The sequence below is a fragment of the Xiphophorus hellerii genome, chromosome 22 (genome assembly GCF_003331165.1).
Source record: "Xiphophorus hellerii strain 12219 chromosome 22, Xiphophorus_hellerii-4.1, whole genome shotgun sequence".
Taxonomy (NCBI): domain Eukaryota; kingdom Metazoa; phylum Chordata; class Actinopteri; order Cyprinodontiformes; family Poeciliidae; genus Xiphophorus; species Xiphophorus hellerii.
In genome coordinates this window covers 16,131,067-16,156,170 of record NC_045693.1, presented here as the reverse complement: position 1 = coordinate 16,156,170, position 25,104 = coordinate 16,131,067, and the positions used below count along the sequence as shown (strand labels likewise).

The 25,104-nt window shown below is 37.2% G+C and overlaps 1 protein-coding gene across 1 annotated transcript; it reads right to left on the bottom strand.

The window, feature by feature from the left end:
- Window positions 1–1,042: 1,042 nt before the first annotated feature.
- Window positions 1,043–24,839, bottom strand: myofl (myoferlin like). Its single transcript, XM_032552928.1, has 54 exons — window positions 24,574–24,839; window positions 24,102–24,157; window positions 23,922–24,013; window positions 21,429–21,537; window positions 21,146–21,236; window positions 20,505–20,674; window positions 20,018–20,146; window positions 19,678–19,740; window positions 18,711–18,761; window positions 18,551–18,581; window positions 18,342–18,457; window positions 18,129–18,255; window positions 17,932–18,035; window positions 17,794–17,862; window positions 17,665–17,708; window positions 17,499–17,581; window positions 17,383–17,418; window positions 16,022–16,146; window positions 15,818–15,931; window positions 15,463–15,640; window positions 15,228–15,352; window positions 15,032–15,141; window positions 14,747–14,939; window positions 14,500–14,655; window positions 13,384–13,515; window positions 13,129–13,292; window positions 12,413–12,527; window positions 11,981–12,083; window positions 11,745–11,884; window positions 11,502–11,666; window positions 11,171–11,258; window positions 10,114–10,191; window positions 9,838–10,019; window positions 9,573–9,740; window positions 9,397–9,498; window positions 9,127–9,288; window positions 8,139–8,304; window positions 7,979–8,049; window positions 7,148–7,162; window positions 6,967–7,065; window positions 6,648–6,776; window positions 6,118–6,270; window positions 5,886–5,977; window positions 5,623–5,793; window positions 5,327–5,475; window positions 4,171–4,310; window positions 3,823–3,911; window positions 3,638–3,733; window positions 3,392–3,533; window positions 3,203–3,302; window positions 2,200–2,375; window positions 1,980–2,089; window positions 1,742–1,889; window positions 1,043–1,587 (listed from the first exon to the last, which is right to left on the bottom strand). The coding sequence occupies exons 1-54, from the start codon at window positions 24,659–24,661 to the stop codon at window positions 1,549–1,551; spliced, it is 6,144 nt and encodes a 2,047-aa protein (XP_032408819.1). The 5' UTR covers window positions 24,662–24,839; the 3' UTR covers window positions 1,043–1,548.
- Window positions 24,840–25,104: the final 265 nt, after the last annotated feature.

Here is a 25,104-nt window from a genome sequence, read left to right as displayed (position 1 = left end):
CACCACGCGGTAAGGAGTCTGAATCAGGCTGAATAAACTAAAAGAAAACTGTTATTTTAGCTAACCCAGTTTTCATCAAATAAAGGAAAATAGCATTAAAGCATACATCAACAGGCCATTTTCTTTAGCGATTTATGAGTGTGTTGTCCTTTCCTTTTTAAGACCCATTAATTCTGTTCTTTCTCTCTGATATTTCCTGCATGTTCAGTTGTTCCCCTCGAATTTTCATTCCTCAATCATTCTCAGATTCATCTCCCTATTGTAATGTTGCATTAAGTCTGAGTGTCCCAGCTGTAGTAGTCATGATCCTTTTATATATTCTGTTTCTTCAAGGTCAAACTTCTACAAACTTCCTTTTTAAATTCTGTAAAACCACATTTAACCTAATCTGTCCTCTATTTTTTTTTTACCATTTTTCCTTATTTTCATAATTTTTTTTCATAATAGTTATGTATTAGTATATAAGGAAGATTTTCTGAATGACTTCTTACTGAACTAAGAATGAACTAAAATCGCAACATAATGGCTAGATGTTTTGCCTTCTCAACCCAACAACACACTTCACTGGACAAATTAAATGTTTATTTCTGTTCTGTTTTAATAGCCTCTATTGAAATCCACAACTGTGTCAGGTTAAATTCAAGGTATTATGGGCAATGATACTATTGCCCATAATACCTAACTTACTGATTTCTAACTACATTGTGTTCTGTATGATTGTCCAACTAAATGTATAACTATTCCAATCTATAAAGCTGAAGCTTTAGTTGGTTTACTTGCAACTAATTAACCACAAAGCCTGATTTTGAATGGCATGCAATTTTCTTAGAAACTGTGTCAGAGGCTAATACATAAACTATACAACCATAAACAACTGTGTATCAAATCACACGCCTGACTGCAAAATAACTAAAAGGTGCATACTGCCCTCTACTGTATAAGAGAACAGTGCAGATAGTTTTATATTCCTCCTGTCCATGTCTTGCCAGTTTTGATTTATAATATTTTAATGAAAGAGACCACGGTTCAACACAGAACTTTTAAATCAAGCCACAGCTTTATTTGAAAAAAATGATATTAGATTTGTATCAAATATTGTACATTCCAATTTTTTGGAATGCTAAATTCTCATTAATTTAATGGTGGTCGCTAAAAGAAGTTATGATTTTCTGTTTTAACATGTATTATTACTTTAAAATTGTTTATTGAAAGTCTGCATGTTAACCAGTTCTTATCTGTAAGGCTCTCAGCTTATTTGAAATATAGCTGTATGAGTACAATGTGAGTAGTAAAATGTTGTTTAAAAAAAAAATAGAAAGGACATCGAACATTACAACATTTAAAAACATACAATGTATATAAAAAACAAAAATTATTTTTGCATTATTATCATTTTAACATATGAATAACATGTTATGCTTCCTTTTGAGAAAGGAAAGGAGCACCTGTAACATAAAAATGCTTTGTAAGTAAATTATTGCATATAGAAACATTGAGCATGACTGCAGATTTTGCAGTAGAAATGCATTTTTTTTCTTCTTTTTTTTTTTAAGAGAAAGGCTTCACGATCTTCATTGAGATGTAATTCTGTGAAGAAAAGAAAATTCAGTGTTATTGAGTTAAACGATCTTTGTTGAGATGTTCCTTCTACCGTGAAAGCAAATAAACACTGAACCAGGTTTTGACAAAATGTGATCACTAGTAATTAACAAATAGTGAAAGATAAATGTAGAAGTCTTACAGGGAGGGAATAGAACAAGATTCCAAGGAACAGGATAACCAGCAAAAGGAGAATCAGTCCAAGGAAAACCCACTTGAATCTGCGCCATATAATGAACTTCATAGTCTTGCAAGGATTTGTGAACCAGAAAAATGAAGTATCAGGGCGGCTGTGGCATAAACATAATCAGCATTGTTAGCACCCAGAAAGATCCTCAAAAATAATCCAGATCTTTGCTTGAGGAGAGATCCATTCTTACTTGGGTGGTTCCAGTTTTGGATTCATGTTTGGCTCGTCTCTGCCTTTTCCAGCAGGTCTCTCCTCCATTTCTTTTTCTTCCACAATTTCCAGCATCATCTCCACTTTGCCCTAATTAAAAAGAAAAAAACAAACAAACACTGCATTTAAAAGTCTTAAAGTCTCCACATGAAAAAAATTCCAACATAAATAAATCTTGCTCTGGACATTATCAAACATACACCAAGCTCGTGTTTCCCATTTTTGTCAACTGCACATGGCCACCAGCCCCTCACGGACTTTTGTGAGAAAAGTGAAGACGAGACGTTTCTCATCTTTCCTGACAGCATCTTCAGGCTGCACTTTTCTGGAGTCTTGGCAGGGGGCATCAAATTGAGCAGGTCAAGTTCAACTGAGCCTGTGGAGGAAATATGATCATAGGATGTTTTGTGCACATGACACCTGATATTTATGTACAATGTATGAAAAGAGAAAATTATTTCCCATCACTATCTGACATTAAACCAGACCAAATATGTCTGTTTTAGGTTATTTTGTATTAGCAAAATCATTTATACTTAGAATACGATTAGATATTTTTGAGAATTTGGGGAAGTTCGTAATCATTTTAACACAATTGGGTTAATTGAAAGCACTCCTCTAAATGTATGAATCATGTATCAATCTCAGAACAAATAAGAAAACACATTGTAAAGTGCTGGCTGATGCTGGTGAGAGTTTGTCATTTTACACAGAGAGACAAATCTTGTCTGAAATTCCTCAAAGAAGGTATTACTTCCAAAACAACAAAAAACAGATTATAATTTGCAACTGCACTGAGGCAAACATTTTATTTTTTGTCATTTGTAGGTCTGATGAAAGTAAGGAATAGTGTTTTGCCATTATCACCATCATATCATTTGGAGGAAAAGGGGAAATGCAGGACGGTGATGGGTTGCTGAGGTGACAATATTATGTTATGAGGTATTTTGCTGCAGGAAGGATTGGTGCACTTCATAAAATAGATGGATCTAGCTGTTTATGAAAGCATTCAGCAAATAGAAATCATTTCCTTAATCCTATTTGACCTAAAACAGGAATGACTTCAATGACTGCTTTGATGTCAGACAGTGAGAAAATAATCACTACGTCTGTCTTGTGTATATTGTGAATAATTGTGGTTTCAACCTTAAGTGTTGATCTATAATCCTGACATATCTTGAGTAAATAACCAAAATATTTTACCCAAGTAATCATCAAGTGAAAATTTGTCATTGTCCCATATTTGGATGATGATTTTAGGAGGAAACCTGTGCTCGGTTTTGTCCAGATTCCAAAAATGTTCCTAGAAATGGTCAAATGTTGTCTGTTAATTATTATATTTAAACATATAAAACATTGAATGATGTCCTTCTGACCTATAGATTCACTTACTTTCCTTGAGGCAACACACAGCTGTTCTGCAGGTAAATAGTCAAACCCAAAGATGAACCTCCAGTTAAAATTTCCATCACCATCCAGAGATCTGTAATGGACATCTGTCTTCTGTTTATTCTCTTCCATTCCTGGCATCCACCTGAAAAATAGTCAAATACCCAAACATGATGTCTTGAGGAAAAATATCTCCAAGTCCAAAATACAGATAATTGATTTTGGTTAGAGAAAACATCAGAAATTTACCCTTTAACGTAAATATCGCTCATGTTTTCTCCAGTGATACTTGTTTCATCCAGAGTAACCTCTGTGGTGTTCCAAACGACGACTCGAAGGAAGTATCTGTTTAAATACATTGTCACAGTGCTTTCAGTATTGTATTCATTATGTTAAAATGTTAACCTGTACCAAAGTTGTGAAGCTTTTCTTACTTTTTGGCTTTCCGAGGAGTAATAACGCATGGAGGTCCAGGCAGGCCCTGACTCTTGGGGAAAATATCTACCCACATTTGAATCTTTCCCTGCATTTGTGAAAAAGAAAACTCAATCCAACCTTTCAAAATATGTATTGTTGTTGATCTCAGAGTGCTCTGAAAAAGTGCTCATATCACTTGAGCTGTTTCACGTGTTATCATGCTACAATCACAAAAGTTATTTTAATTTTCCTATTACTAGCTCAAATATTCCAAGTGGCAAGATTATTTTTTGAACCACTGCATATATCAAGTGAAAATTCAGTGAAATTTAACAAAGACAGTCAGATTTGTTGTATTTTTTCACCTGAGGGAGATTGGGTTGGTGTGAACTGTGCAGGGTTCTGGTTTCCACATGTTCAGGAACAAAATCCTGGTCTCTAAGGACATGCAGGGCCAGTCTCTCTCTAGCTGGTCCCAAATGTTGGTGGATCACAGAGTTTTTCTCTGGAAAAAAGATCACACACAATTCAAAATAATACATTCATTCAAAACTTTATTAACAGGTTCAGGTCCACAATTACGCAAATAAAATAGGTATATTTCTTATTAAAATATGAAAATATAATATAGTTGATAATAGAAAAAATGTAAATGAAGAAAAAAGAGTTTTTCCTGATGAACTGCCATAGTTACTAAGCAGGGATTGGTGAGTTTCACTCAAAACAGCACTTTATTAATTCTTAATAATTATAATTACTAAGAATTAATTACAAGAATGAGAAAAGCAAGCAGAAATGTTCAGTGTCCATTCAGCCTGATCTGATCTACTATACTTGGAGTTTTTGCAAACTCCAAGATAAAGTTGAAATTTATTTTCCTAATAAAACTGCTTTAAATATTCAAACATCTGAATATGTTTGAATTTAAGGTAGAGTCTCAGTGCATCATTTCATGCAAGATGCACTTCTTCATATAACGGTGTTAAAGTTTTATTTTTCATACAAGAAAATGAATGGGAAACACTGCAGATTCTATTCCAATGCAAAAATCACTCTGCAGGAAGTGAGGAAAAGGGGAATTTTCCTAAAAACATACATTAACTTGAGACAATGAAAAATGCTGTGTCATGCTAGCTGTAAACAGGTATTCCAACCCAGTTTCTCTTCGTTTAGTAGTTTTGCACCAAAAGCAGATTTTTCATGTCACACCACAAGCTTTGTGTTGCATTAAGTTCAGCTGATTAGACCGGCAGCTCTATAATGCAAATTTTGTTGATGTGGAAAAAAGTGCTACTTGCTGACTCATGTGTTTAGGGGTATTGTCTTGTTGAAATATCATTTTTGTTATAGTTCCTCTTTGACACGACCTCCTCAAGTATGTTGATTGATTCAGAAAGTCAGTCGATTCAAGTGACTTTCATGTTCAGTGTCAGTTGTGAACATGAAAGGCTGACAAAGCAAAAAGCCTGAAGGAAGAAAACAGCTGGTGAGAAATAAAGAAATCTTAAATATAAATTGTACCATAATCTTGCAGTTTGAATTGTTTTCCAGCAAAAGATAGAGAGCTTCCATTTTCGTCTATGTGTGGAGGAAGAAGGGCTTTTTCTTTAGCCAAATTTTGGAGGATCTGGGAAGGTCTCAATTGATCTCTCCACTGATTTATTCCAGACCTACAATCATATGTCAAATGCATAAAAAAGATCAATCAAGCCACAGCATCACAACAACAAAGAGCTCCGACTATCAACCTTTAAAGGGCAATTTCAGGTAAGTAAAGATATTATGCCACTTCTCCGTAGAAGAAAGTTTCCACTTACACACAGTATGTCTCTGGCAGCCCACAGCAAGACCTGAAACAAGACAGGAACCTGTTCTCCAAGTCGATGACCGTCTCGCCAACTTTTTCATCTTTGCTCAGTAAGTCGAAGTCAAACACAGCAATCTTCAGATCCTTTTCCAGAGGGAGGAAGCAGGACAGCTCAAACATCCTGTTTAGACATTAATAGAAGTGGAAAGATGATGCAGTCATACAGACTAAATTTTTCTGGTCTTAAAATAACTTGAGAATAAGAAACCTCACCTTCCAAACTCTGGATTGAGGGTGTTTGGTTTGTAACTATCCCTGTCATCAATTGTTTTTCTCCCAAGCGTTATCTTAATGTACGGGTCACACTGAAATAAACGCCAAGAAACACAAAATAATAAACTCAAGACAAAAAGAATCTCATATTCAAAGTGAATTAGTAGAAGAAGATCAAAAATTAAGTTGTTGTTTTATGATCTTAACCATTTTCATTTCATAAGAAGCTCACCAGGCCATTTGTATCCTTGGGTTGCAGGTCAATGCCGCGCACCACATATATTCTGACCAGGCACTCCTGTGGTCCGAGCTCAGGACGCTCTCTGAACTGGAGAGGTGGAGCACGCTCCCCTTGGTCAGGCAGAGGGTAAATCCTGAAGGAACCCTAAAGGTCACCAAAGTCAACCAAGCAAATGGTTATCACTGAAACACACTTACAATCTCTGCACTTCTTACTCTGAGTCCAGAATAAATTCAGGAACATAAGACTAAAAAAAAAAAGACAACACCACGATTTGGTCACTGTAAAGATTTCTACTGCAAGAGAAAATGTTAATTAAAAATAGTTATTGGCAACGGTATATAACATCCTCTTTTAATTGTAAGATTTAACCAAAGTAACAAAACACACTCAGTTGCCTGGTTGCTAAAAGGTGCAATACGAATAAATTAGCCTTATCTTATCTTTGGGTCAGTAATTAAACGTTGCAAGCCACAAGAAACAATTAAAATCATCTCCTCATTACAGTGACAGTTTGCTACCTTAAACTCTCCCACCACAGAGGGATCTTCCTCCTCGTCTTCGGTCTTTCCACGGTAAAGCTTGAAAGTGCTGCAGAAATCAGTCAGACCCTGGAACTCTGGGATCTCTTCTAATTCAGTGTCATAAACCTGTGAACCCAACATCAACAGTCCATCTTTTTAATATTTAGTATGCATGCGCATTGGAAACATTTAAAAAAAGCTAGTCATCTGTCTCAGTTGCACATTTCTTGAATCTTGATATCTCTATTTCTGAAAACTCCACAGTGTGTTATGGTATAATAGTGTGCAATATATTATTATTACTCTTATATTTCACCTGTAGCGTGTCATATCCCAGTTTTAGGTAAGGTCCGCATTTTTCATGCTCTCCAACAGAGGCGTAGAACTTACTCCACCAGTCTACTGTCTCGTCCTCCTAGTCAGAAATGAGGATGGATCTACAGTGTATAGTTTTGCACACACTTTAATATAATATTTGGTAAATGCATAAAACTTACCTTTGCTTCTTTAATCTGTCAAGTGAAAAACCAATAGAGAATGTTATTAGTACAAACAAAAATGATTCTGTCAGAATTCTTAGTTCTGCCTAAACGTTTTACAATGTGGGATTTATTGGCAAAACTCAACATTTTCCAGGTGGATGCAGTTAAGCAAACTACACACAAACAGCTCGAATAGTTAAATGACATTAAATTACAAGGATCTTTGTAAAAGTGTAAAATAAAATTTTACTTTCAGAACCTACTGCAGTCTTACAAATTTTCAACCCCCTGAAAAGTTTCTGAGCAGCATTTCCACATCGTGAATGGTCTTAGACACACTTGATGCTGTACAATTTCTGCTTGAGATGAAACACGTTCAAAAACTTGGCCTGCGGGTGGTAACGTTTCACTGCATGCTAAAAATATGGCTGAGTTAAGAGAACTGTCTTTCACAAACAAGGAATAGGACACAAAAGCCTTAAATTTTAGCAGAGATTGAGTTGTAAGACACTAGAGTGGCCTTCATACTATCCTGACTAAAACTAAAATTTCTGGTGTAAAAGACTGTTGGTGAGCATCAACCCAAGAATATTCCTGATCCGTAGGCCTGGGTCCAAAACCTTTTAGGATCATGAAGGGTTTGGATGTATTTTGGTACTGCAGCAACCATAATTTGGAGGAACCCTTTGTAATATTAGTTTTGCTGAGCTATTTCACTTGCTCTTGTTTTCTTTTTGTTTTGCATGAAGGTGCTATTTTGCATATTTTTCCAATAAACCTGCTTCAAAGTGTATTAATTTAAAGCATTATTACAGCAACAGCTGTATGTGTTAACCTTTGCTTTACCTGAGTTTTTAAAACGTTTCCTTCCTCAATGTCTATGACAACATCTCCTTGGGCAGCAGTTATCATGGCCACTACACAGGCAAATAAAAAAAATATATTCTGAATTGTTAGGAGCAAAGTATGTGTAAATGTGTTGGATGTAATAGATGTGTAAGAAGACCTCTGGCTGACATGCAGACATCACTGTTAGGGCGGTATGGATCACAGCGGAACTGCTCCAGACAGTCAATGGTGCACTGACCCACCACTGGTTTTCTGCCGAATGGTCTGTGATCGACTACTTTCAGTACAATCGGAGGGGCGTACATCTCTTCCTTAGGCAGGAGCTACGAGCACAGTGAGAGATTTCACATAATTCAACAAACAAAGTTATGATCTACAACGGTTATTCCATGTCAGATGTGTCAGCATCAGAATTCATATAATGAATGTGAGATTAGGGCTGCTTTGGCTCAACTGGCCTCTTCTTGATTTCCCTCAAGTTTCCCTCTTTACTGCTTCAACTCAAATCAGTTTCTTAACCATTGCAACTTAGATTATTTCTCTTGGTTGTTCAGTATTTTATTTTAGTCATAAAATGCTAAAATATCACACAATTTGATTTAACTGGGATAACCATAAGTTATCCCAGTAACTTATGGTGTGCCTTGTAGAAGTTGGGATCCCTATTGGGGTCAGTTGATGTTTATGAAATACAACTTCAAGTTAGGAGCCCTGATCAAACCAAAATAACTGATTCTATTCCTGCTGATGTATCAACAATTTGTGGCATTGTGTGGAAAAAAATCATCTCATCTTAAATGTGAACCAAACAAAAGAGATGATTGTAGATTTCAGGAGAAACTAGAATATGGCAAACACTATTTCAATCATGGGTAAAGAAGAGGAGAAGAGCCAGATTTTGTAATCTTTCATAGTAGTATATTTCTTCAGCCTTCGTGAAGGAAATTCAAAGTTTTTCTTTGAACATCGGCTGCTTTTCTCTGCTTTTCTGTGACCAACCACGTTTGTTTATTATGCCATTTGAGTCTGACCTATGATGTAATGATTCAAACAGATTAGTCGGAGCATCTTCCTGCTATCAGTGAGTTGTCATTTTCTGCTGTCACATGTTTGCTCAGTAGATAAAGTAGACAAAGAGTTGATACCACTTTGAGGAGGAGCACAGATCCAGGAAAGTTTGGATGCTTTTTGAAGTTTTTGATAACAGCCGTTTGAACCATCTCCCCGCCACACTCCACTATCAGACTGGGGGATGACACTGCGGCTAGCTGAAAGGTCTTCATGTTCCTTAAGCCCCAAGTCAGAACCTAGGATGAATGAAAGGAATGGACCGTAGTTGAGGAGGAGAAAAAGAAGAAAGCTTCAGAAGAAAATTTGGAAGTGTTCACTGAGGAATCAAAAAAAAAAAACGGTACCTCAATTGCAGTTAGCTGAACAACTGGCCTGATTCCCTGAGGAACCATGTAGAGGTCCCCCCCCCGTCGAGGAGGCACCAGAGGAAGATCCTTATCGTCGCCCTGTTAAACAGCCACCATTTTAAATCATTTATGCAATATAAAGGTAATCAGCTACATTTTAGTACGTTCTATACCTTCTCCTTTAGTATAAGCTCAGCAGCAACAAGCACCTCTCCAGCACTGCAACCTTTTTTAGTGACTGGAAGCCATTGCAGTTTCAAACTGTCAGACAAACTCTGGCTTTTACTTGGGAGTTTTACTACAGGGGGGCACATGCAGCGGCCCATCGGCTCATCCTTTCCCTGGTAATTAAACCACATTGGTACACAAGTGTTAGTGAATCTTAATAAATCTACCACTGGGGCTTTCTAAAATTCCCAAATTAAAACCGTAAAGCACCACTTGATCGCTGTCATAAAGCTCAAAGACCACATTTGGAGGGTTGCGTTCAATCGTCTGTGGGTCTCCAAAGATCTCGATGTCCTCAAAGATGAGAGTCTGGTCCCACATGGGGTTCAGTGTGGTTCTTATGACTTCTGTCGTCTTGCTGACATGCAGAAATGACACATGGGCATAGGGATCTGGAGTGGATCAAGGCAGAATTGTCTTAGTCACATCGTTAATCACTTCAAAGTATAGTTACGTTGTCAGCGTACAGTCATATTTAGTTTTTACCTGAAAAACTGTCCTTGTCCATTGCACAGAGATTTCTCCCTTGGTAGACGTAAACCCTGAGGTGGTAAAGATAGAAACCTGGAGGGAGAAAACACAGCATCCTTCATCCTTATTGGCAACAATGGTAAAGATGATCCAACATCTTTAAAATAACATAATAGAATAGAATTCAACTTTATTGTCATTGCACTGTCACAAGTACAAGCAACAAGATGTAGTTTGCATCTATCCAGAAGTGCTCTATGAGATATAAATATTTATTTACAGATGTACAAGACTATGTATGTATGGACTATAAGGGGTTATAGCAAGAGATATACTGTAGATATTGTGTATAAATATAAATATGGGAGCTATATGCACAGATTATACAGATTATACAGAATATACAAGAATGTTAGGGAATGGATTATAGATAAATAATGGCAGATAAAATTTACAGGTTGTATGTGTGTGTGAAGAAAACAGTCCGTGATCTGTAATTGCTGAAGCATAAACTCTAAATTTATGCTTCAGCAATAAATACAACTTTACATTTGAATATGTTTTGCAGCAAAAAACATTTTGAAATAATTGTTTTTCTTTTAGGAAAATCTTTCACCAGACCCAAATCCTGTGGAAATACTGAGGGTGAACTAAACAGAAAAGCAAAGCATTCAGCAGAAAAACATAAGCCAGGATCTAGTGAACTTTCCAACTTTTGAAATGCTACAGAACACTTAAGTGTAGTTTTATTGAAAAAGGGGGGTTGCATAAACAATCCAACCGCAGGTATGTCAACAAGAGAATCATTGTTGACTTTATTTTAAAAAATTCCAAACATGATTATTTTCCCCACTCAATAAATTTACTCAAATAACAAGTTTATCTAAACATTTCAGTGGAAATTTGGGCTACAGCAATGAAAGAGAATTTCTTAAAGGCACTTTACACATTTCTACCAGTGGTGCCAGTAAGCGTGGAACTGTGTTATCGTTAATTACGAACAGTCAACAATCTGATCAAAGGGATTTTAATCAATGTCCAAGAGTGAATTCCGTCTGCCCCAGTTACTCACGGGTAAAATGGCAGGAAACTGTGGGTGTGTTGGCACCAAATGGCTTGGCTGCATCCGTTTTACTGGCCTTTTCATCAACATCAACCCCCTGTTAAGAAAACATATGTCGAAGTACTGAAAGGAAAACTCAAGAACAGTTTTTAGCAAATTATGAATCACAGAGTCAAGCGTAACATCACGCTTCCTGAGTTATGTGCCAGCTTTTTCCTGGAACTGGAGAATAATGGGAGGATGTAACACAAAGAGCCTCAGATTATACCAGTTGCCATGAAAGCAGGTTTAATTGTCACATGTTTTGAAAACTCACTTGGAGCATTTAAACAAAACTCACTAGGGCTCCCTCGAGTCTGAAGATGGCAGAAGCTCCAATGCAGTCCGAAGGTACCATCTTTCTCCTCCAGCGCCGGCGCCGGAATGTGTCGGAAGAGCGCTCCTTTCTGTGAAACTTCCAGCCAATCAGAGAGGAGTATTCCCAGCCTTCCCCTGGTTCTCTTTTCTATAACAATGAAAATACAAGATTGTACTCATAGCATAATTTATGAGCACTCCTTTTTCTTTTCTACATTTTTCTCACCTCAGTTGCAGTAACTTTGTCAGAAATCTTCCTTCTTTTTCGTTTTAGTCTCTTCCTGCGGTGATTGTGGTACATCTTCTCTGCTGCAACCCAGGATTTGGGTTTATCATCAGGTGGAATTATCACTCCATATTCCCAACCTAGGAGTAAAAGATGAAGCTACTGTAAATACATTATTTCAAATATAGAAACAGAAAGAAGTGATTAGTTTCAGGAGATTCTTGCAATCATGTTACCCTTCTCATCAACAGCTCTGTCGCTGTCGAAGCTCCAGACATCTTCCCAGTTCCAACCAGGTGGACATTCAAACTCTTCGGGACTCTGAGCTTTTTCTCCATTCTGCAAAACGAACATACACACTGTCATTCATTTTCTAAGAGCATGCTCACAATTCGATAACAGCAACAGCATGCGAACACTTGCTAACTCTGCTTTAACTTCCAACTCATTTGCATTATTAGACTTCTATATGGACAGTTAAGCGCAAATTGTTCCTACTCCTGGCAGATTTAGATATTAAATTATTGTGATTTTAGCAACAAGTTTGTTTGCAACAGGAAATTAGATAAAGTATCTTAAACACACTTAAATACTTGCTGCCAGGGTTTACTGTGCCCTATAGTGAAAACATAATCTGTGTGTGTTTGAGTGAAAACCATGTACTGTACCACGTCCGTGTAAGCCTCCGCAGCAGGTTTCCACTCTCCACCTGGGAAACGTGTTTCGTTCTGAAAAACTTCATCTATGAACTCTGTATGCCCTGCGTCGGCTTCTGTCAAGAGGCTGCACAAAACACCAGTACACCACACCACAAAGGTTAATGGGAGGCTCACACACACACTGTGCAGAACAATGATAAAGTTATTCGACCAGCCCAGGATGTTATGCCTCAGAGAGAGTGAGGTCATTTAAATGAGCCTGTGAGAGAATGTAAACACTTCAGAGGACCAAATGGCAGCTCCCTAAATCACAACACTTGCTAGTGTTTAAATTTCTATTGGTATTCTGAGATTATAGTGATAATATTCTGTGGCTAGCTCTACTAACCATTAATTACTTATAAAAGATTAATTCCTGGGAAAATTCACTGCCAACTCCTGCAGAAATAAATTAAATAAACATAAAAACAATCTTCCTGTTTTGGACTCTACTGCATTTGGAGTAATCGAAGAGTCCAAGATTTTTGACAAGTAAAAGAGGGCAAAGATCAGAAGAAGCTGGAAAAAAAGGAAAACAACTGTCTGTAAAAGTGTGAGGTATGTAAGCTTGTCTCAACTAGACTGAAGGTTCAAACCTTTGTAAGAAAATACCTTGTGTGCCTTGTTTTCTTAGTACTGGACAGGAATGTGTGATTTACGTGATAAAGTCAGGCTCTTAAACTTACCATCGCTCCGGATCAACAAACCAGTCTCCCTCCCACTCCCATCCTCGTGGAGGCAGAAAGCGCTCCTGTTTGAGCTTCACTTTGCCGGTCACATCTGAGAACTTGTGGCGACCCACCAGGCCGGTGGTTCCCCACTTCCCAAACACCTGAGCCTGGTTCTCGTACTGCAGAGAATAAGAGAAGAAAGGTGTGTTTGGCAGAGTTTTGAGAAATGAACGAATGCAAGTTAAATGAGATGTAGTGTCAGAGTTGTACCATTTCAGCATAAACACTGAAGTTTCCCTCTGAGAAACTGTTGAATTTCTTCTCATAAGCAGAGAGACCTAACCACATGTTGATGCGCAACTGAACGGGGATCTTCACTCCTTTGTTTTTGTCCATGGGGTACTGACAAAGCAAAAATGTGATGAAATATGCAACAAGAATGGACATAAATATTTTCACATTTTTCCACATTATAACCACAATCGTATATACAGTATGTATGTATATTGGTGGGATTCTACTTCATAGACCACCACAAAGTAGTAAATCATTATAAAAAGGAAGGAAAATGATATAAGATTTTCTTCTCAAATGAAAATTTGAAAAGTGTGGGCTCCATTTGTACTCAACTCTCCCTGAACCAGTACTTTCGAAAACAATCTTTCACTGCAATCAAAGCTGCAAGTACTTTGTGGTTTGTCTCTATCACAAAATACTTCCTTCCCACAAAGCATGCATGTAATCCAGTAGTTCATTGTTGGTCTCATTCTGTCATTTTTTCTGTATGCCACTGCATAACTTAATGGGAACCTTCAACTTGGACTTATCACAGCCTTTTTTCAAAAATTACTATTTTTTTTTCTTCTCCATAAAGATCAGATCTGTGGAGCTGATTTTCCCACCTAACCTCTGCTAGAACAATCACTATCATTAATGTCGTCCCATTCTGGCCTGCCAGTTAAAGATGGATGACAATGTTCAGATTGGTTTGCAGTTCTCCCATACACCTGTGTTATACTTGGGTTCAGAGCCTGGATTATTGTTTCATATCCTGAACCTTGTTTTAAACTTCTTCTCTACCTTGTCACTGACCTGTCTGTGGTGTGTCATGGGATTCATTATACTATCATATTCTGACCTCTGAAAACATATGGTAGCACTATTTAAAAAAAAAAAGGTGTGCAACACTTATCAGATTTTATTTGCAAAAATACATTTTGAAACTGCTTAGTGTTGGTCTATCAAGTATCATACAAATTACCTTGATGCTTGTGCTTATAACATAGCAAAAAAGGTTTAAGGGTTATAAATACTTTTACAAGGCAGTAAAACTGCAAAACAGGCTTTCAATGATACAGTTTCTAGGAATGTTGGCTGTTTTTTTACCTGCATAAAGACGGTCTGACTTTTTCCACAGTGTTTGCCACAAGCTTGTTCGCTATAGTTAGAGTACAAGATCTGGTGGACTGGGACTCGGGCGTATGCCACTCGCTTCTCCCCTCTCAGCATCCATATGATCACATCTGGCATGCTGTTCTGAGCCTGACGTATGAAAGAATTGTTTTTAGGTTTTAATCACATCCTTTAACATTACATATTATATTATCCAAGGGGATACAGATGAAACAAGGACCTCATCTGCAAGCAGTTTGATTCTCTCAAGCCACTCTTCAATGTCTCCAACAACTGACTTGACATCCAGGGTCTCTTCTGCCATCTGACAGGCCGCCGCTCTGATACTGACTAAAGCAGCCTCGCGCAGACTTTTTATTTGGAGATCGAGGTCTGTGATGTTGTGCTGACCTTCCAGTGCTGGAAGCTGAAGGCTTTTAGGAGTAAAACAGTGTTTATTCCAAACATCCTAATGTTTAATTATATGATACATCCTCTAAAAAAGAAAGAATGGGTCATGTTTTACTTGTTGATGTTCTCAATCAAATGGTTGAGCAGTCTGAGCAGAACCTCTGTCAGCTGTGCCTCAGACACTTTGGCCTGAATTTCTTTCTTCAGAGAAGTTAGATGGGACTCCTGAATTAAATAACAAAATACATAAAAACTGTAATTAATGAGTAGTATATGGTATGTGTAGACTTTACATCTAAAACTTGTCTCACCAGTTGATCAACAATAAAGAGGAGAACATTGACAGCGTCCAGGCGGTGGCTGATGTCTTCCCAGTATGACGTGAGAATCACAACCGGCTTTGTGTCCGCCCAGGGCAGGTAATAGTAGTGGTTACCTGTGGAGATCCCAGTAAATATACCAAGTCATTTTAAACACATGTTTTGTGCACTTCTACTGAAATACTCCAAGTCAGCAGTTTTGGTTTGTGGTTTGTAAGTGTCGTACCGTCAAACACAGCAAAGCTGTACTGGGTGGTGGACGCCAGTGGCTTGCAGGTGGAATCCAGTTTGTTGCCATAGTTACCCATGCTGACCTCAAACTGGATTGGCTCACCCGGCTCTTGGAGCATGCAAGCACTGTGGAAAACGGCGCAGAGGGAGTACTTCCTCCTGCGCTGGTATTTCTGTAATTAAAAAGCATGATGGAGTGTTAGAAGAAAAAAGAAGGAAGAAACTTCTGACTTCTTTCCCTATGGTATTCACAAATATTAATAAAAATCACTTAAGGAAAAAGTGACCAGTCACATGACAGCATTTAATGGGTTTAACAGTATGTCAGGGTTGCATTGCATGATGTTTACCTGTGCCACTAGGATGTCATCACTGCAGATATCATCCACATTCTTATCAACTTTTCCATCCACCTGAGTGGAAAGTTCAACAAGGACCCTCCCCCTATAGGCGACTCCTTCTCCCTGGGACACATTATACACCAACAACCTCATTCATGCTTTGTCACATTTTAAAACATCATTGCGTCATTTTAGATGAAATAGTTTTATTACATTCCCAAAGTTCAGCTCTTCATAAGGGTCGGGCAGGCCGGTGAACTCTCTGGGGCTTCCATACAGGTTGACATAACAGGGTCCAAAAGCAGGGAGAAACCCCCCCTCTGATGCTGAAGGGCTCACTGTAAATCACCACATGTTTAAAAAAAACACCTAAACAATTTTAAGTGTCAGATTTATTTCCTGTTCCTCTAGTATTCTCCCTTGTCCCTCTGCCACCTTTCTGTCCCTCTCCTCTGTCTGGCTCCTGCTCCCTCCACTTACACCTCACTCTAGCTCATCAACCCAGGTCTTTTATTCCAGCATTCAACCTCCCAGTATTTAAGCACTTCATTGTCAGTCATTACTCGTCGGTTCGTCTCGTCACTTCTCCATGGTTTCCTTGGATTTTTGTAAGTTTGATTCTTTGTTTGTTCATTAGATATACAAGAAAACTATTTTGTCTCTCGCCTGTTGCATTTGAGTCTGGATTTAACACATCATGACATAACAGATCTAAATAAAAGAGGAACTAAGAAACACAGAAATAACCAAAACCCAACCAAACAACCTGGGGTCATAACACAATTATTAACAAGCTAAATATGAACAATTATGATATGGATCTTCAAGCACTTTGATCTTTGAGTCCTCAAAAAAAATCTCAAAGCAATGCAAAATGAAATGCAAAAACGTCCTGTGCAAATTTAAGAGGATGACAGCGAACCAGGAACCAGTGGAATTTGGTAATTGTTAATAATCAAGCTAATAGCTATTAACTGTATAAGTTCTGTATGCATTTCTCTGCAGTAGTAACAAGAGTGAGAAAAAAAATCTGATAAGATTAAAAAAATTGGTGGTGCAAATAAATTTTTTAGTTGCAACTGTCATGAGGTTTTCTGTGCAAAGTAAGCCATATTGGATTTTGTGGACAGAGTTAATGACAATTTCCCATCTTTCAGTGTTTCAACTTAAAGGTATCTACTGTACACTGTTGCAATACAGAACATAGTTTAAAGTTGACAGTGCCATCTTTACCTAGCCATCTGCCATCTTTGTTTATATTTTTCACTTGTAAGGCAACTTTACTGTATCTTTTCTGCTCGCAATAAGAGTTTTAAGTTTGCTTGATATGGCAGGCCATATGAATTTAAACCATAGTAATATTTCACTTAAGGATGCATTTCTTATGTAGGATTTTCCTTACTGTGGTTCACTTTTTTTAGTCACATTGTGCTGCCTCATGAATGTCTTTCTTTTTCTTCCTTTGTTAAAGACAATGGTTATTGTACACATTGAGCAATGTCTTTTTTTTGATATAATATTGTATTTAGTTACTTTGTAATTTAAAATATACAAAGAGTTATTCTCATACATACATTCAGAGGCTGTGTTTGAAGTTTCAGTCCTGGTATCTGTTTAAAATAAAACAAAGATGTGGTGTTTTGTACATCAATGTGTAAAATCAAGTGAAAAGAAAAAAAAACATAATTACCTTCAATTTCCCCACCAGAGCAAGACATTTTGCTCAAATTTAAAAATGTTGTGCCAATGGCGTCATCCTTGCTTAGACGATCCCTTGCAAATGTAGATAGCAATATCAAATACTGATATTTGCATTTAATCCAAGGATTTGTCTGTAGAATAATGTAAACACTTACCAGTCATACATGGTCAGTTTGATGCGTTCACACATGGATGGAAACTACAAAAGCAGAGGTTATTTGTGCAGTAATGTTTACCATTCTAAAGTTCAGATGATGATGAGCTGCAACATGCATCTTTCTTACTTTGACCTGAAGACTGATGACTTGGTTCCACTCTGGATTTGCATTTTTTTCGATTATTTTGGTGCAGAACTAAAACATTGTTAAGAGTAAGAAACAATAGTCATACACAGACTTGTTATCAACTCAAAGATAAAATACCTTCTTTCCAGCAAAGGTGACTTCCAAATATGGATCAACCAAATTCTTCTTGTCTCCATCCCCTCCAAACACTTGCTTCACTGTCTGAACGAAGGCGTCGTCCACTGTAAGGCAAAAGATTTTGAAATGAGGTTTCTAGAGGGGATCTGACTGAATAAATTGATGCATTTCTGTGCATCAATTACTCTGTCCCTTACTCTGTGGCATATCCTCTGCACGAAACACTTTAAGGCTCAGAGTGGCCCATCGCATCGTGACACCAGCTGGAACTAAAAGATTACTCTCTATATCATCCTGCTCCTCGCTTAGCTCTCTTCTTTCACTCTGGAACCAAAAGAAAACGATATAAGAGCTTTTTTAAATAATCATTTTAAAAGTTGCTGTAGGATGTGTGAAAATGATGCCTGTACCGGTGGGTCATCTCCAGTGCCGACAATAATAATGCTGACTTTCAGGTATCCTCTGGCCCCTGTGCTGGATTCCTCCAGATCACTCAGGAGCAGCCATTTTCTCATTATAGAATGACCTGGAAATGGAGAGGAGAATTTGTTTACATCGGTGCACGAATATAAAAAGAAATTCAAATTTTCACGAAATGCATTTCTTTGGTAAAACTGACCAGGTTCATTATAGATGTAGCCAACATCCAGCTGAGTAGAAGAGGAAAAAGAGAAATATTAAACTGCTGTCAGATAACAGAATTTTAACTACTCTAAAAAATACTTTAACATTAAAATTTTCAGCTTTGGTATGCCTTTGCATATGTTTATATTGTATACCTTGAACTCTCCTATGAGACTGTCTGCTCTGAGGGAGAAAGAGTCATAAACCTGTGAAGAAAAACAAAACATTGAGCTGGTAAAAACACCCCATCTACCACTGGGACAGTAAGCTTAAAACATGTCAATTTTTTTCTCAATATATTTTTCTTTCTAGTGGGCCTATTGGCATGAAATTCACACTTCATATACCGTAGCTATTGAAATTAAATTCACACTTTTTCCAATTCCTCTGAATTGACTTATAGTCAATGTCAGAGGAATTGGAAAAAGTGGATGACTGAATGATAATTCTGTAGAAAAACTAGGTGCAAAAACTGACATAATGCCAAGAAAACCAATACAAACAATGAGTGTTGATAAAGAATCTCTTTTCCCTCTCAGTGTATTTAATGAATGTTTCCATATATTGGAGCCACAATACTAAAATAAACATAACATTATTACACAATTTACTAGACAGAACCGAGTGTTCGTCACAATATTCTCGAAGAGTTGTCCAGTTGTCTGCTTCAGTGCAAGACTCCACTGCTGAAGGAGAAGCCTGGTGAAGCCCAGTGTAAAATTTAGTCTAGAACATTTGGACAAGCAAATGAAATACTGGGAGATTACAGAGGTCGCTTGTGACCAGATTTTATATCAGTATAAATGCCATGTTCAGAGTAGGATTGTTTTGGAAAGCACCCCAAAAATGCAGTGTCAACAGGAAGTTTGGAGGTGTGGGGCAGGTGAAGGATTAATGAAGAAATTCATCAAGACCTTCATAATAAGAATCTGGAGATGAAATAAAGGTAGATTTTTCACCAAGACAATGACCACAAACACACAGGCGAGGAAACTCTGTTGGTTTAGAAGAAAAAAATTAAACCTTCTAGACTGGCCATGTGTGTGGGCTAGAAATCTACAGGCTCATAAGAAATATATTTACTAAGAATTCCTGCTTCATGAATAGAAACATAATACTTACTCGAAGACTGATGCTCTCATCAAAAAGCTCTGAAGGCAGCATATTAACATTGTAGAAAAACATCTAAAACACAGAAAAAATGAAAAACATTTATCTTGGGTAAATATGTGGGTGTTTTAGGATTTCACAGTGAGACCAACATTCTCACGATGGCAAAAGCTGAGAAAATGAAAAGTCTTGCAAAATGACCTGATTGCAAAGGATAAAATAGTGGAGTTAACAAGGCCATTTTATTGTTGCAACTACTAAAGAAAGAAATGCCTAGCATTTTACAAAAGCTTGAGGATATTTGAGGAGCAAATAAAGAATAACAGAGCAGCAAAGACTATCAGAAACTTGCCTCATCGAAGAATGGGTTGTTTCCTCTCCTGATTCTGGTCCTGTGGGTCTGTCCGCAAACATTCACTTTCACCACTGGCTTTATGTTGTTGCCTGGCAGCTGACGACCCTCGATAACACGAACTCGAATCTGGTTTTTAAAATAGAGAAGACAGATGAAGAAACAATCAGGCAATGGATTTAATTACATTTTTTTTGAAAATATAATTAAACATTGTGGGGCAGCTGTTTGTCAGCTTCTTATTCACTGAAGCTGACAAACACAACTACTCCAAACGCAAAGGACCAAAAGTGTGAAAATATGTAAGACCAACAGATGAATTTTCAGTTTTACAGAATTACAGAAATTTTTGTGATCTACTTTCCGGTATGAATTTAAATCTCCATTTAATCTGATTGTACATGCTCTTGTGCGTCATAGAAACATTCCTGAATCCGAAGTCTAGTTGGTGTTTGTTGTTATGCAGGAAAAGTAAACAAAACAAAACCTGGAAGTCTTGAGGCTTATTGGCCAGAACCTTGTTCCTCTTTCTACTCAAACGATGTGACTTATGACTTGGTTTTCCAGGTTGGTTTGGTAAAGGAGGCATTCCTGAACTTCCAACCTGACCAGCTCCATCCATAACATCCTGTGTCTCATCATCCTCCTCATTATCTCCTGAACAACACAAGAAAAAAAGATTTGAAACGAGCAATGCAACTGTGCTTAGTCTTCTTCTCAACAATGAAATAGTTGGTAGTTTAAACAGAAACGCATAATTGTAGGTGCAGCTGAAATATTGTTTATAATATTTCCCTACCATGAAATGTGTATTGCTGTAATAAATAAATGAAATGAAATTAAATCCTTTTATACATTTCCCAATATGTGGCTATTCCACTATAAGAAAGGTTTAAGAAAATTGCTAAGGCTCTGTTTAATTAAGTTGGGTCTACTTTATCTTAGGCTATTATATCACAGAAATTGCAAGTCACTTTGAATAAACATACTTCATTAGAAATATATATTATAACTTCAGAGGCAAAAGTGTAAGTTGACCAGAGACCAAGATGGAAAGACATACATAACCATTTAATGTCATAATAGAAGTCTGACCATTTTAATAGAAATGAACTGTTGTGTTTTTACCTGCTTCTGTGTGGGAGACGTTGATATTAGTATGATCATTTAGGTCTGGACTAGAAGGTGACTCATACCCAATGGTCAAATTAATGGTTGCCTGGAGAATAATAAATAAATACCATTACATATAGACCAAACATTTCAAGTAGTATGATCCAATCCATTATCTACTATGAATATAATACAATATAGAATAACTTGATACAAGCAAAACTGAAGTTGCTGTGAAGGTCTAACATTTTATGTATACATGGGATCATTTATGATGGAAGTAAGCGAATTTATTTACCCCCACATTTTGCTGCTTCTCATTGATCAAAGGGACATTTTTAGAAGGCAGGGACTTCACTTGACTACTGGCCAAATCACTCAGTGAGATTTTTGTAGAGCCAATGAACCTAGAAAGAAATCACATTCATTTATGTTCAGCAAAAAAATCACGAGTCATACTTGTAATACTGAGTGCTGATAAAAACAAACAAAAAAAAACATTGCTGTGAATTTGCGTCACAAACAGAACTTCAAGGATGCTATGGTTCAACAAATAGTAACCCACACAACATAAACTGGAACCAGAATAAATGTTTATAACTGTTTTTGCTCGTTACCATGAATGACTGATACTCCTAACTTCCCAGTTTCACTGCTTCCTGAATATAGCATGAAAACTTAGTCCCTTTGTGTAAAAAACAGAAGCTCTACAGCCATGATTAATAATCACAATATATTGCAACAGCCTGGAAATTCTCCAAATTCATGCCAAGTCTTTCAACTCCACTAAATTTGAACCAAAAATGGAATTGCAAAAGGATGTCATTGCAATGGAAGAAAGGATCCTCCCTGATTAATCAACAGTTGCCAATGCAATTTCAAGGATATACTTTGAGGAAGTGCAAGCACAACTTTTTTTAAATGTACCACTGGCTTGTGCTGCATGCTTTGTGGTCACTTTAATGACAGATAATAGCATAAAATAATCTGAATTACAAGCAACAAAAGGCACATGGAATTTAGTTGTTTTCTTTTGTCATTCTTAACAGAAGATTAAATATAGTTAGCTCTCATTGATGTTAAAAGTTTCTTACTAGTACATTTCCAACTATCAGTGGACAATTTTGTCTTTACTCTGCATTGTATTTACTCAGACATTCAATATAATCCAGTGCCTCCAATGACCTTCAGACATAATCTAAATAGGTAAATAGAGTCCACCTGTTTGTCGTTTATTCTCAGTATAAAACAAGTTTTAAACAGGCTTGAGTTATAAAACAATATCCTAAGCTGCCATTGTATTAAGGAAAATTGTTCAGCCTAATGAAAACTGATAGAAAATTAATCTAAAGATCAGTCAAGAACGCTATTGTAACTCTGGGGGAGCTGCAGAGATCCAGCGGGAATCTGTTGATAGGACAACTATTGATTCTGCCGTCCACAAGAATGTAGTAGTAAGAGTAACACCTAATGTCGAAAGAAAAGCATTAGAAGTCCTGTTTGTATTTTCCAAAAAACATGTTGGGGACATGGCAAACTTGTGGAGGTAGTTGCTCTGATGAGAGCAGACTACTACTTTTGCAAAGCCCTTTAAGTGCCATTACTGCTTGAACTGCATTCATCACACTTGTGCAAAACACAAGCCACCACAAGCTCTTTTGATTATGATGTATCATTCATCATAAGGGAAACAGAAGCTCCACCCTATCCCACCATCACCTCCCCCTTCTTGGATTGCAAATCAGTTTACATTGTTACTGTTGGTCACTGGAATGACTCAATGGAAATGTTGTTACTTGGCCTGCCTTCTTGCCTACATGTCATTGCGACTAATGCACTGAAACTGGTGAAAGAATGTCACTAGCAGAGCAGCAGCTATTTAACCAAAACAATAAAGTCACAGTCTTGTTGCTATGTTTCTATGGACGTGAAGTTTAGAAAGTAAAAGAGCTCAATCTCTACTTAAGGCAATATTTTCATTGCTCTTAGAAGAGAAGAAGAAAGCACTTCTTTTTGACAAGTCTTAACATGGTTGCAGTGAGTTTGAGACACACAGCTAAGTGAAGTTTCAACATGCTGTTCAGAATTCAGAGAAATATTATCCTGTCTTCAACAACGCTTTAAATGGTAATCGCTATCTTATTCCTGGAAACACAAATATTTCAAGAAGGAAATATGTTTCTTTGTTTCTTTTCCTTTGCCTCACTCAGAATTATTTCTATTTTTCTTTCCTTTTTCTTCTCCCCTTTTTTCTCCCATCAGACAGATGTTCTCTTGGGGACGTCCTACTCCCCAAAGATATACAAATGACCAGCTTTAATCAAAGCACATTAAACTGTAAACTATTACAATACAAATGAGGGACGGTGGAGTCCCTGCTCGAAATTCCGTGAAAGAGGTGTACGGAGCCTTGTGCCAGAAGCCCATTAAAATGCTGTCTACATCGTTTTAAACTGTGTGATTGTGAGCGTGAGTGGGAATAAAAATAGCAATAGGTATTTTGTTCCATATAACACAGTAGGAGTGTAAGAGGTAAACCTTTTATGGATGCAAACTCGACTAAAAACCCACCTGTTTAGGATTGTATTTGAAACGTAATCAATTACAAATTTATTGATGGAACCTGACTTAATGTCGTGTTTTGATTGTTGATTCTATGTTGCATTGTGTTTTTGTGTTTGATATGATGTAAAGCACTTTGAAATGCCTTGCTGCTGAAATGTGCTATACAAATAAAATTTGATTGATTGATTGATTGATTGAAATGTGACAGTGTATCATAAACACTTACTTGTGTTTCCCAATTGTCTCATAGTCCTTTACAACCACATCAATGTAGGAGGATGCATCCAGAGGAGAGCCTTTCAGATCAAACTCAAGAACCTGTAATTCAAAATGAAGAGCATTTAAAACAGTGCATAACTTGTAAAAGTTAAAAATAAAGTTAACAGCACTGTAATTCTTCACTTACTTCATTCCAAACTGGGTTCAAGTCATTGTTAATTGCTTTTGTTTTCTTCTTTTCACCTGAAAGCATAAAAAGGGGAATAATTTATATGTTGGGCGTTGGCAGCTTTGGTAGGGTTTTTATTCACGTTACTTTCTTATGTTTTTATTTTGAGAGGTATTCACCTAAACTTGTTGCATACTTGTGAAACATGCATTAAATCACATGCATGTGCAAATGAAAACATATGAATAAGTCCAAGAACAAGCACTGAGACATTAGGTTATATTATGACCTTATAAGGATGTATCTTCCTCATTTTATGAATCGCTGCCCAAATATTTGACTAAAGCCCTCTGGAAAAGATTCCTTAACTAAGGACTTATTATGACATTTTTGCTACCAAAGAAGGTGACTGATAAAAATATAAATTAAAGTATGTGAATGACTAGTCTGGCTGACAGAATTTTTAAAAAATTAATATGAGATTCCTCACCTCTAAAAAGAACAGTAGCAATTGGATCTGGGTTTCCTATTTTCTTTTTAGGAATCCCGCTCGCAGACTCGACAATGACCCGCAACATAGTGACCAAAATCCAAGTTTACTCGGCGACTCGACACATAATCCGTCAGGAGAGTTGTACTCCTCAGAGAGAACTGAGATGAAAGGAGGAGAGAACTGCAGAAGAGGATGAGGACAACCTCATTCAGGAGTCATAGCGGCCAAAAAAACACTACCTCTGAGGTGGCTTTAAATGAGGAACAGAAATGGGTGTGCACACCCAGTTTTTAAATATGGCAGAATTGTCTCATCGCCTTTAATCCCCCCAGCGTAGTTATGATAGGTTATTTTAATTTTGTTTTAATGCTGAGCAACACTACCCTCTAGCGGACCTATTGGTACTGCCGCTGTAACTCAGAATTAAGTGACCATCGGATATTGTGACACTAGAGGGTGCTGTTGCTTCTGTTCACTCTCCCTAACTTTATGTGGACGTACCACTGGCATGAAGCTGGACTGAAACAC